This window comes from Scaptodrosophila lebanonensis, unplaced genomic scaffold, assembly GCF_003285725.1.
Source record: "Scaptodrosophila lebanonensis strain 11010-0011.00,11010-0021.00 unplaced genomic scaffold, SlebRS2 tig00000159-arrow-arrow-pilon, whole genome shotgun sequence".
NCBI classification, from domain to species: domain Eukaryota; kingdom Metazoa; phylum Arthropoda; class Insecta; order Diptera; family Drosophilidae; genus Scaptodrosophila; species Scaptodrosophila lebanonensis.
Genome location: NW_022060596.1, coordinates 745,531 through 759,705, shown reverse-complemented (window position 1 = coordinate 759,705; position 14,175 = coordinate 745,531). Strand labels below are relative to the sequence as shown.

At 38.3% G+C, this 14,175-nt stretch overlaps 1 protein-coding gene across 1 annotated transcript in view; it reads right to left on the bottom strand.

Annotated features, from left to right (window-relative positions):
- LOC115629598 (contactin-2) overlaps nucleotides 1–12,603 on the bottom strand; it is a 28,843-nt gene extending 16,240 nt beyond the window's left edge. The window contains exon 1 of the mRNA XM_030526089.1: nucleotides 11,464–12,603. Within this exon, the coding sequence (XP_030381949.1) occupies nucleotides 11,464–11,527 (64 nt within the window). The 5' untranslated portion in view covers nucleotides 11,528–12,603. The remainder of the gene's footprint in view (nucleotides 1–11,463) is intronic.
- Between the last annotated feature and the right edge of the window lie 1,572 nt (nucleotides 12,604–14,175).

The following is a 14,175-nucleotide window of genomic DNA, read 5'->3' as shown; positions in this document are numbered from 1 at the left end:
CACATATTCATGCTTACACTTTGAATTATTAATTTCATTGCATTTGCGGTCGTCATTAAATGCAAATCACGTGCCATCAATCACAACAACAACAACAATGGCAACACCAACAACTATTCGAGCGGGCGCCTACAAATTGATATGAACGTATGAATGTGATTGAATAAATGGATGAGGTTAAAAATAATCGCAACAACAGCATCAGGTATCGTGTTATAAGCCTGCCAACGCTTCGTTGGCCAAGCTGTGAGCTGCGTGCACATTATATTTGTATTACGTATACGTAATATTTATAGCAGCAGCCCCCCTCCCACTGCCCATTGCCCACAAATTCGTTATTTCCAGGAAAATTGCAGCGCCAAATGTCACACCATTGGGCCATGTGGTGCGAACAGCAACAATGCACTGCCACATTCGGTGTGGCTCATGGACCGCTAAAAATGTCCAATCGATTATATCATTAGATTTCAAAGTAGGATGCATTCTTTAATTTAAGAATCATCTGAAATTCAGTGTCCATCAACTGGCATTTATTGCCTCTACTAAATTGTTTAAAGCCTTGCTTTTCCTGTTGTTGACTGCAACTAATTACCGCTATGCGCGTAAAGCAAGCGCTAGTAAGCTTTTTTAAGAGAGCTACGTCTTACAAATGACACACACACACAGATCAGATCTAGTTTTTGCAAGCTTACAATAAAGTGAAAGATATTAAATAAAACGGTTACTAGAAACGCTTTATTTTGTACCAATGCTCAATACAAGTATGATCTTTTTTAGTAGTTAAGAGAAAGGGCTTATTGTTTGAGGGGTTTTTAAAGCTACTAACCTACTACTTAAAACAGCTATAGTGTTATAGACATTCAAAAAACGTTTAATTGTGGAAGCAGATCTTAAGCGACTAATAACAAGCTATGAGTTACACAGAAATTATTAAAACTTAAACTAAACTTAAAATCTATTTCTATGGTAGCATATTTCTTTTCCAATCCTCAAAAGGCTAAATATATACAACGTATTAAAGGGCTCCAACACAATTGTAAATAAGTGTTTAACAGAAGTAAAGTATAATTTGTCCATTAGTTAGGGCTAATCACATTTGCACAGAATGTGAAAATAAAACTAAATCCAATTTGAAAACATACCACAAGCTTGCCACACACACTTCAATGAATGCTCTGTTGTTGTTGTTGTTCTTGTTGTGCCACACGAGCTGTTGTTGTTGTTGTTGTTGTTGTTGTTGTTGCCGCCCCCTGACGGCACGACTAACTAGTTGACCGAGTTGTTTACACAAAGACTATTATCCACTGCCCCACCTTTGGGTAGCTCGGGTAGCTGGACTCCGGAGTTCTTGATGCCCTCATAACGTTGGTTGTTTGCCTTGATTTCGTATTAACACACCTTGGCAGCGGAACGCATATTGTACTCGACGCCACCCACACACACACACACACACACACACACACACACGCGCTCCCACATATACAAACATGCACCTTTCGAGGAGCATTTTAAAATGAAAATATGGCCAAGCAACGGTAGCGACTGTTATTACCCACGGCTGGCTGAGCGTGCAGACATGCCCCTTACCCAACACCCCCTCCCATCCGCATCCAATGTGGCGGGTAAAGAGCATGCAGAACTTGCAGAATATAATTTTCCATGTCACTGCAACAACAACCACTACAACTTTGGTGTGTAAGCTTTATTTCCTATACTCTTGCAACATGAAATTGAATTGTACAATCAGTTTCTTTTCATGATGTTTGCAACGCATGGAAGAGCTTCTTTACGCTTCTTATTAGTGAGGGGGAAATACTCGAAAAATACTAGAAAATAATATCACAGCAAAAGGGCACACAATCACATGCTCATGTATTTCTCCCGAACATTAAAAAAACATGTAGAGAAGCTAATGTGTAGAATAATTATGCGTGTTTGTGTCTGTCTGTGTGTGTCTCGTGTGCCTGTGCCAAGCAGTAACAACAACAACAACTGCGGGCACTGCTTGGTTATATATGTAATCACATATATCTATAATAAATGATATATCGGTCTATCATCATGAAATATGGTATACGGACTCATACTTACTAGCTGGAGATAAATTCCAAAATACACATTTTCTACGTATCTCTGAGCATCTGATGGTGCATTTGGTGTCCCTAGCTCTTATAGTCTCTGAGATATGGGAGATTATACGAATGGAAAATCGGTAAATCTCCCATAGGGGGGAAGTGGAAGGAAATGAAAAAAATAAAACCAACACGCATAGCGTACACACAAAGGGCATCTTTGTGCAAAATTTGGTGTATCTATCTCTTATAGTCACTGAGATCCATGTGTTCATACGGACGGACGGATGTACAGACAGACAGACAGGGCTCGACTTGTCGACTTGTCTTCACCTCCCACAAACCTAATATACTCGTGTACATTTCATGTAATAATCAGCTTAAGTCTTGAAAATGTATTCGAATTGATTTATAAAAGTAAGTAATTCCATATTAAAGTTGTGAGATAACAGCAATCTTTTTTGTAGCCTTGTACCTTATGAATGATGTGCCTTTGATTGGACGATTTATAAATTGTACTTTTATTATTTATTTTATTATGTTAGTGGGTTGGTTGTTCGACCCAACGACGTTGGAATATTTAAGGCACACAACAAATAAAGTGCACATATAGATGGCAGGTTAAACATATTATCCAAACATACATATTATTGTTTATTCAGATGGCTATGCATATTTCATATGGCTATGCATATACTTATTTCAACGTGAGCAAATTATGCAAAATAGCCGCTTCTGAAAATACACTGCTGCGTGCTCTGTGCTTAGTGTGAACTTAATTATTTAAGCATGTCGAATGCCAACCGCAAAAAGACGTAATGCCAAAGCCAGTGAAAGGACCTCAGGGATAGCACAACGCAGAACGCAGGAGAGGACGGCGCAGAGTAATAAGGTCAGAAAATGAAAGCAACAGTCATCGCATTGGGACTCCAGAGGGTGATAGTATGGCTGCGATAAAGCCCCGATAGCAAAGCAAACGAAACAGATTTTAATTTAATGTAATTGTTTTTCCCCCATTCTGCTCTCCCTTTTTGCAACGTTTCACATTTGCAATTCCTATTGGTGGCAACAGACGCACATTTTATGCTGGCGTCACTAGTTGACAGAGCACTGGCACTGGAGACACACTCCAGGCATCAGGGCTGACAAAGCAACAAAGGTCGTCATCAAGCAATAAGCAATGCAAGAGAAAGGAATATTAAATTTGCTGATCTAGATGTGATTCTTAACTCGGTTAGTATATAAGTCGCATTTGAATTTTATGACTATTTATCTACTAGAAAGGTCAATGGCAATGGCCGACCATAAATCTTCAATGGTCATAACCAAGACTAGACAATGGAAAGCATTTTAAATGCCAAGTCTTATTTGAATTCTTTATGAGTTAGCCAGCGCATCTACAACCAAATATATAGTTCAAATACAAGTTCAATGACAATTCAAACATATAGAATAGACAATAGAACTTATAGCGTCACTCTAAGGGCCTTGGATTTGTTAGGATAGCGTAGAAAACTATGTAATCATCTACCAATTTGATGCTCCGAATATATCCTTATCACGTAAATATTTGTTCCCTTTTATTATTCGCGTTGAATTTGGCAAACAACTCCTCCAATAACAATCAAATCGTGCTAAAGAACGCTTTTTTAAAACTATAAAACTATTTTAAGGCCACCCACGTGTTTAATAATAAGTAAGTATGTAGTAAGTTAACCAACGACAGGAGAACCATCCCTTTGGAGCTACAGGGTACATGCACAACCGGTGAGCGTATGGAGACATGTAAATAATTCATTGCCTTATTTTTTGAAAGCATAGTGCGGCAAGAACGACAGCTACCAATTGGCCTTGTCCGAATGGCATTGTCATTGCCTTTTCACTTACCAAAGTGAAAAGAGTGCATGAAAATGCATTGAAAGCTGCAGCATAGCATACTTTTTCGGGCAACAAAGGTATGAACAAATTGAATGAAACTCTGATCCAGCTGACTATTTTATAATCTAGTATTCACTATAGGGATGGCTGACAGCAGCAAACGCACACACACACACGGCCATACAAAATGTGGGGCATACTCAGCCAATTTGTGGCAGAACAACAAAGTTGCAACAGCTGACACACCCACTTAATCCCAATCCCCTTTCGGTTCATTCTCTCAAGTGCAAATGACTGAAAGGGGCAAATAACATGACAAACAAACAAACAAACAAGGGAAAGTAAGTGTCAAAGTTGCTTAGCTGCCTCACTGCCTTGCAACATGCACAAAGGCAACAACAACAATCAGCCAACCAACGTGCCAGTTGCCATTGAGTCTCTTGTTTGCTGTAGTCGCCCACAATTCGCTCTTTTGGCTTGCTGCTGTTATTTTAGCCCATTTTTCCGTCATTAGGGGCAAACTAAAATGAAATGAAAATAAAAAATAAGCGGAAAAACTAAAGTAATCCAAGAATTAATTAAAATTCATAATTAGTTGCATTTGCAGCGCAATGTTTCACGCAATGAGGCCACAACAAGAGCTAAGCTGCGTTTTGAGTTTCCTTTCCTCCCTATTCTGTAGTTTTTGGCCAAAGCACACGACGTGAAAGCTACGTGAAATGCGAGTCTCGAGAAACACCCATGGGCACCACTCTGTAATTTTCATTCATTTCTCTTTATGTGCTTAGGGAAACTTTTTCCACTGGGCAGCACACACTTCGTCTGGCCACAGTGCGGTGCTATTCCACCACCACGGCCCGAAGTGATTTTGAAGAAACATCTCAGCATTTTTCACAAGAATTTATCACAATTTCATTTCTTTAATAATAGTTATGATATTGAAAGAAACTTGAATCAGAAACTGCTGATCCGTTTATGCAAAATGTGTGAGAAGACTTGCAATAGCTTACAAATTTATGTTGTGTTTAAAGTCGATCTAATCTTAATATATCATATTTCCAAATGCTGAAAGGATTCGTCCAGTTTTGTATTATTTGTTAATACAAAATAAATTTCCAAAGCTGTAGCTATAGCTTTAATTTGAAAAGTTAAGAGGGACATATACACTCTTCATAAATGAAAGTATTAAAAAATCAATAGAATAAAATCCATTGTAAAAATTGTACTATAAATTAGAGTATTATTCAAATTATCTTATGAGTTTAGTATTAAAAAGACCTGAATAAGTTCATTGTCTAATAAATTAAAATATTTTATGATTTCATGAGAATATTTATCAAGTTTTTATTTATTATTAATTGAGGCTTATATTATAGACTATATTGTTAATTAATATATTTATATTATTAATTTTATTTATTAATTTATCTTACAAATATTATTTACTCGAAATGAAGTATGAAATTAAATGTACAAGCAAGAACTTCAAAATCAGCGCTAACGAGATTCGCAGGCAATTTTTTCATTCCCAGCGCTTCACAGCACTGCACGGCAGTCTCACAGCAGTGAGAGCCGTAGCTTTTGCAACGGTTGCAAGTTGACAGTAATGAGGCTGGATATATGGATAACGATGACGATGACGGTGGAGGACGGTAGAGGACGACGCTGACGACTAGAACGATGATGTTGGTTGGGCATAATTGAGCGTGCGGCGGAATATGTGGCGTATACGTAATGTTGTCTGCGTTTGGCACTTGTTGAGCACGCAAGTGTGCGCTCACTTGACACTGGGCTCGGAGGAGGATGCTGTGGTGCTGAAGGGTGCGGGGCTGCCAGCTAAGTTGGCTGCTTAATTGCAGAGCTTTTTTGTTGCCTACTTTTGTGCGCACAATTAAATGCAAGTGGCAAGCGTTTATTAAAAGGCGCTCTCTCTCTCCTTTCTCCCACACATAAGCACACACACACACACACGCATGTGCATACATGCAAACACACACTGACTCTGACTTGGCCCTAAAATAACACAACAATAAGCCACATTGTTGACCTTGTAGCCGCCAAGTGCCCAAAATCAATGGCAAAAAATCAAAGTCACATACATATGTATGTGTGTGTATGTGTGCACGCTCATACGTTAATACCAACAATGTCCCCACCATTTGACACTTAACCTTTCGCATTGACATTGAAATTTGCCACGGCTTCTTCATGCCCATTGTTATGGTTATGGTTATTGTTATTGTTGTTTTGTTTTCCCCCAAAAATAGATGCAACCAATCCGAGCCTTACCAACAATATTCACATCTCTAATTGCGTCTTTTGCCTTCCTATTGTCTAGGGGGTATTCAAAACTGCCTGCAAACACTCAACGCTGACACAGGAGAACAATTGTTGCATTTTGTGAGTGTGATGGCGTTTGTGTGTGTTTGTGCTGCTGCTGCTGCTGCTGCCGTTGCTGCTCTTGAATGTTCAGGGTGCAAAAGAACAATTAAAACAAACGAAAGGCAACATGGGCTTGAGCAAGAGGAAGTAGCATCTGTAGCTGCAACATCGACCACAATACTGCAAGCAACAGACAACCGCAAAATCCAAAAAATACCAAAAGCGTTCAGAGTGTGCAGCAGGCGGCACAAAACACCAGACGAGCCTTACAACATCGTTCACAAAGCTGGCGATGGCACTGTAAGCCCAAAACTAAGCACAAATATTTCGCCAACATTGAGTGAGAATTAACATACGTTATAATCTTATTTTAAACTTCAAAATAACCTTCACCCAACGCTAACTCATACATGAATTTTGTCTAGCTTGGCCAAAAAGTGTAATAAATTGCAGAAACAAGCTCAACACCCCTTTAACCGAGATCTTTTCATTGTATAATTTCGTCTAGCTTGTAACCTTTAACCGAGATCTTTTAAATGTATATATATCCTAGTTCATATATACCAGTACCAATATTGAATTCCCCCTAGACAATAAATCAAAAGCCTAACAAAGGTATGTATTGCAATTAAAATATTAAAATACTATAAAATAGTCATGAATTCAGCCATTTTAGATCTCAAAATTAAAATGAATTTAAAAATTGGTTCTTAATGAAATGAATAATTTTAATTAAATAATAGAGTAGTTAATTGCTTATTAAATTGGCTTAATATTTAGTGAGTTTAATGATAAACTTTATTCTTTTTAGCAATATATGCAGGACTGTAGCAACGACATTTAGGAATCAATTATAATGAGGACAATAATGGTGACAGCGCTCTCACGATCCTGTCACGCAAACTCCTCTAGCACTGAAATGAGCGACCGACCCCACAATGACTTTGGCGTGCGACAGTTTGTTTGCATCAGCAGCTCGAGAATGCAGTTGTTGTTGTTGTTGTTGGTGCTGCTGCTTTTATTGTTGTTGGTAGACGCTTTTGTGTTTGGTCATGTTAGGGCGCCAAGGAAACGACTTTGGCTTCCCGCATCTGAACAATCAGCGCATAATGCACTGTCACTGCAGCAACAAAAAGGCGAGTGAAATAAAATGCAAAACTTGTTCATTCCCCCTCCATTTATTACATATTTCTGTCTGTGTGTGTCTCTGAATTTTCTAATTAAGCATTTGCGGTTGCCAAAGTTGCCGGCCAACCATTTGGAATGCTTGTGCAAATCAATTGTGCAGTTGCCACCATTTTCCATTCTCTGTTTTGCTTTCTTTGTTTTTATTTCCGAACATTATCTTCCTTTTTAATTAAAAGCAAACGCTTTTGGGCCATTAGTGCCTGGCAGTGGACACAGAACGTCACAGCAATTACAAAATAATGAGTACACATTTCCCCAAGCAGAAAGGAAAACACAAATCAACTGCCCACAATAACAACAGCAATAGTAACATACATAAAAGGAATAAACGCGAAATACTGCGAGTCAAGAATTTAAATGCAATTTGCATGCAAATTGAGCTGTGAATGGGCAAAGGGGGAGGTAGTAGGGTAACTGGGGACGAAGATAAAATGGCAGCTTGGGTTAAGAATGATTGTCTAGTGTCCTTAGCAGGTGCAGCTGCTCCTCAGATTTACTGTCAACAACAATAGAAAGGGGCAACAGCAAGCATAAGAGCCAGCAGGATCCGCACAAGGTTGACAATGCAATTTAAGTTTTAAAAAGTAATAAAAAGCAAAGAATATAAAGTGAAATGCGGAAGGCAACACCACTTTAAACTGTAAAAGTATTGAAAAACAACAAAGTTTCCCAACTGAAGCCTCGCGCACTCAACTATGAGACATTCAGTACAACAATTGCATTTCTAAAATGGCATTTGCAAGTCAAAGCAGAGACTTGTTTATTTCTTTTAATACGTATACAAAAATAAGTAATTCAGCATAAGAAAGGTATTTTCAGGACTATATGTAGTACTTAGTAAGTAAATGTATATTAATAAAAAATGATTTAACAAATTGGAGTACATTTCGAGTATTGTGTAAACAGTCAACTTATTGAAGATAGCTTCATAATTCCTCACTCATAAATGCTTTGCTCCTTGCGATTTTCTCAGTCCTCCAATGAATGAATTTTTTTGTCACCAAGAAAACATTTTAAGGACAAAAACAGGTCCACATCCAAACTGATCTCCCTACTATTCCGGCGAATCAGTATTCATTTGTATACTTCTGGTGAAATAAACACCAGATTGTTTCTTAAAAAGGTCAAAACCTTTCTGACTGCTAGTCTTGCCTTGGACACAGGATCATGTTTGGCATATTTTTATTTACCAGGCACCAATAATTCGCAAAGTCGATGCAATCTTTGTCTTTGTGATAATTTGCGTGGCACCCATATGTACATCGAGTTACTTTCTAAATCCACCTTTATGTAAGAGATTTAAAAGTGCTTTGCAGTCCGCTTGCTTCAATCTTTTCCACGATTTTACCACAACTTAGTTCGCCTATGCCAACATAAATTCAATTCTTACGAGAACCATCAAGAAATAGTAGAGGACTGTTTTTAGGGAGGAGTCTAACATTTCTAATAAGACAAGACATGAATCAGTGTGACAAATACTTTACGATTTAAAGCATAAAAGATGACTGACGAAGAAAAAAAACGAAAACGTTATCTGTTCAGACTTCAGAGCAATAATAGTACAGTATTTGGGGCATCTAACTTCTACATTTTCTGAAAAGTATATGTTCATACAGAGCTTTGTATACCCCTTTGAAGAGTGATGTGGAAGTCATTGAATTGAGTTACCGATTTCATTTTTTTTAAGAATTACCTGCCGAGTTTAAATGAAACACGATATACATAGTTTTACTAAAAAGAAATTAAATAAAATCTGTTACAAAATTCAAGCATAAAAAGAAACCACAAATGAATGGAATGCGCAAAACTTCCAAGTGTATTTCAAAAAATGGGCATCTGTTTATTTAATGCGGGAGAAAAAACGAGAGACTTTCTGCATTCTTTATTTAGCATACTTTAATATTGTCAGATTATAATGAGTAAGTTTCTTGTTAAATTAGGTCTCTCTTTTCTCTTTCCATCTATTAATCGGCTCCTTTGATCTTGAACTTGTGCAAAACTCAGGAAAACACTGTCGTCTAAATAACAAATATGTTAGTTGAAAGCTTGGCAATTTCAAAAATGTTAGACCGAAGACCTATTTTTGTAAAAATTACGAATACTATAAGCCAACACTTTTCGACTTGATTATCAGACTCAAGTGAAAGCCACGGCCGAATGATTAACTGTCAGGCTTGCAAGTACTTGAGGATTTTCGGAGACAGCTCAAGCCCTCCAGCTCACTCCACGAAATTGGGTCACACATGTTGCCATTTGTGGGCTTAAAATTAATTATGGCATGCATGCACGCTGCTTGGATGTGTCTGACAGCGATGTGGCTGTCGGACAAGCTGGACAAGCTGGTTTAGCAGGGGAACGAACACGAGAGCCTGTCACGAGCGAGCAGGCCCAAAGAAGGCCTGTCACTGAGATGCCGCTGTCTTGACATGCTGCGCTCTAATCAAGGTTTGCCTATGATTGATGGTGATGCAGAACGTGATTCAAGACTACTTCATACTAAAAGAAACTGTATACATATAGTATATTGCTATACTAAATATCTAGTGCCAAGTAGCTTTAAAACAAGAACTCGAAAGTACACCATTTTGGAAGTGCTCGATTATACTAATAGATGTGAAGGGTTTTATTTGCATCATTTATGATAATTATCATATTTTGGTACAACATTTTTGCTCCAAATATATTGAAATAAAAATATTATTTTACAACACCATTTCCTACAACAAAAATTAATACATATATATTTTTGAAACATTTTATGACGAATCTCTCAGTCGATCTAGTCAAGTCAAGTCAATTCTTAAGACCAGCATATAATATAGGAGATTGGAAAGCGTACCGCGATACCGACATACACGTACCCGTATAGTAGGGAACGTCAATTGACAATGCAAATTCTTATATCATGAGCAAAAATTTTGTTTTAAGTACATCTGTATATTTTTTTCAATCTTGCAAAATGTTGATATTACATTTTTTTTTAAATTAACATCATTTTTATTTATCTAATAAATAAATAATTATATCCCAAAGCACATTACAATATATGTAGTACAGTATATATTTTTGTAATCTTGCACATTTTTATTAAAGAATCTTCTTTTCTTGATTAAATTAACGTAATTTTTGTATATAATTAATAAATAATTATATCCCTCAGTACAACTAAAGATATGAAGGGCTCACAATTCTTATTTATAACGCCCATGCCAGTTATTGAAGCTATATTGAAGCTGAATTTGGACAGCATAGGAGCTGCTATTGAGCATGAGACTTTGTGTTTCTCTTAATCTCGATTAGACTAGAGTGAAGACAATGTAAGGCACGTTCGAAATGATTTTCAAATGCATACGATTATACTTATAATAATATGTTCTGCTCAATTCTAAAATGTTTCGCACCCACATGCGTGATATCATTAAAGTGTACAAAATGCTTGCTCGAAAAAGCCTTTAATCCAGCCAATTCTCATTCGAGAAACGTATGTGAAACGTTTTGAATGCCGGAACAGGGCCATTTGTATTTGGAATTTGCATGCCAAACGCTTAAAATTACAGAAAAAATTATTAAATAATTGATTTATTTTTAAAATATTTGCAATAACAGCAAAACCTTTTCTCTATTAAGTTTTGCTTTTGTTTTCATGAAATACATATATTTCTGTGAAGTGATATTAAATTGAACTTTTTGATATTTGTTGTTTCAGTGATAGCTTCCTAGCACTATTCTTTATTAGCCCACATAGAACGAACTACAGCGTACCACCCTGCGTATGAGTGATGTGGGGATGTACGCTTTGAAAGTGGACTTGTGTGCTGGATTACATAAAGTTGGAAGTTGTATGTCAAATCACATTTACCAGCGACTTACTTTGGCTATAATGGCAATTAAGGCAGCGGCTATGTGTTGGCATTAGATTAAGTAAATAGTTAATTGTATTTACCTTGGGTGAAAAACAATAGATTGAACGATGACAGCGTTACCACGGAGCTGGAAGTGGAAGACATGCTTCCATATTACACTTTACATAAGCGCGCGTGCACGACTTGCAAAAAAAATATATAACAATTACAACAACAACAGCAACCGTAGGAATGAAACAACCCCAACAAAAACAAATGAGTGGGAGGGCGGGGGGTCAGGAGATACGGACGAAACCGTAAACGAAGCCGAAACCGCCGCGTTGCCGGCTGAGCAAAAAAACTAAATGGAGGGAAAAACTATCGCTAATGGCAACAACAACAGTTCAGCTCCTCCAGTTGTTGCAACTGGCGGTCGGTCGGTGTTGTCGAGCTGGTTGCTGTGGTGCTGGTGGTGGTGGTGGTGGCGGTGGTGTAGGCGGTAGCGGTGACGGTTTTGAAGACGGGCAGCGGCGGCGGCAAAATCTGTTGGCAACGTTTGCTTAATTTTTTGGCGACTTCTGTGGTTTCCTTTTTAAAGCAAAGTTGCGGCCTCCTTGCTTCTATTGTTGCTGCTTCTGCTATTGTTGTTGTGCTTCCTGCTCTTGTTGTTGTTGTTGCTGCTGTTGTCGCCTTGACGTAACTTCAACGTCAACACACACACACACACACATACACGCGCTCGCGTACACGGCAAACACGGCACAATTTTCCTCCTTTTTGCCAAAACAAACGAATTATTCGAAATCAATTATATTATGCGCAGAGTAGAAGAAGAGGTGAGAAGGGGGATGGAGAGAGTGAGAGAAAAAAAAGCAGACGAGAGAATCGACAACAACACGAAGGTGTCGCGAAGTTTTCTTTTAAATATTTGCGATATTTTGTGTGTGTGTTTTCTTTTTATTTCACGTTGTCGTAATATTTTATTGCTTGCTGTTGTTGTTGTTGCACATCGCACGCGTCCGTTGCGTTCGAGTTTCTTTGCTCGACTGAAAACTGAAACTGAAAAGCTGGAAAATGTAGTGAAACTGAAAAGCGACGGCATGGGTCGTCGTCGTTGGCTCGTTGGCTCGCATATGCGAAAATGAAAACGCCTGCTGCCGTGCACTCCTTTTGCACGCGCTAGAGGCGGGCGCGTGAGCGGCAACAAAAAACATGCCGCCAAACACTTGAGCGAATCTTATTGACGCTTTTATTTTGTATGCGATGTTATGTCCGCCTTTGCCAGTGCATCCCCTGTCGTTACGCCGGCTAGCCATCGGCTCAGGGTCAGATTCGACCGCGACAGGGGTGCGGCAGACCAACAATGAATTTATATTTTTTTATCAAACACACCTACTCATATTGTCGGCTGAGGGACGCCTGTGGAATTTGGGTGGAGTTGTGGCTACTTTGGTGTCATGTAGCCGCGTGGCCCTCCCTACCTTGAGCCGGTTTTGGCATTTTGTTGCCGGCTCCCTTCAACATGCTTGCTTTGGTTTCCCTTCTGCTCCGGGACTTTAGTCACCCCATCTCACCCCATAAATGGATTCTACTCCAGACTCATTTTCAAATTTTAAATTTTATTACAATAAAAATATATTCGGGTATTTAGGCCATTGAGTTTTGGGACGCTGCAGTTTGTTGGCTCTTTGTGCCTATTTATCTTATTCGATTTTCGAACCTCCTAACCTACCTATACTCGAGTATGTGGTTATGAGGGGTGTAATGATATGTAATGACAAGGAGATAAACAAAAAAAAAAACTGCGCCGCTCCAATACACATTCCAACCTCTTTTGCTTATATTAGACTTTATACATTTTCTTTTACTTTTCTTTTTTTTTTATGTTCTTTTTTCTTAAGTATACATTTGAATTTTTGTTTACAATATGGTTACTTGTTTGGTGTTGTGTTTCTGTTTAATGTTTTATATTATGTTGTGAATGGTTTGGGCTATGTGTGTAACAGAAAATTGTTAATTGTTTTGTGTGTTGTTTTTTTGTTTTGTATTTTACATTATGTGGCTATGGGCGTGTGTGTATTACAATATGGTTAAATGTTTGGGTGTTGTGTTTCTGTTTAATGTTTTATATTATGTTGTGAATGGTTTGGGCTATGTGTGTAACAGAAAATTGTTAATTGTTTTGTGTGTTGTTTTTTTGTTTTGTATTTTACATTATGTGGCTATGGGATGAATGTGAGTCTGAGTGCTATGGAAATTCGGTGTGTGTTTGAATATGGTGTATGTGAACATGTATGGAGTGTATATAAAGGAGTGTGTGGTGTATATAAAATTTTGTGTTCTATGTTTGAGCGGAATATGTGTGAGTATTTAGTTGAATTTTGTGTTATATGCTGCACTGGTGTATGTGAGATGGCTATGTATATGTATGTAGGGTGTATATACAATTTTGGTTCTATGTTTGAGCGGAATGTGTGTGAATATTTAGTATTTTAATGTTGAAGGGTACTTAGCCCAGACTTCCAGTTGCATGGAAATTGGCCTGACTTCCGCTAGGGCCGAGGTCCGGCCTAAGACCCAGTACTGCCGGTCGGTGCTGACCCGCGCACAGCGCACTTCCCAGAACGCCCGCAGTTACTGCTACTCCTCTGCCTATGAAGCCTCGCTGGTGTATATCCCAACCCTCCTGTCGTCACTCCGGTGTTTGAATATTGTCTTCCGCTTATTTTGTCTCTTTTTTTGTTTTTTTCCCGCAATAGCACGTGTCTCTCGCTCACTGTCCACAATTGATTTTTCTTCTTCCCTAAGGCCAC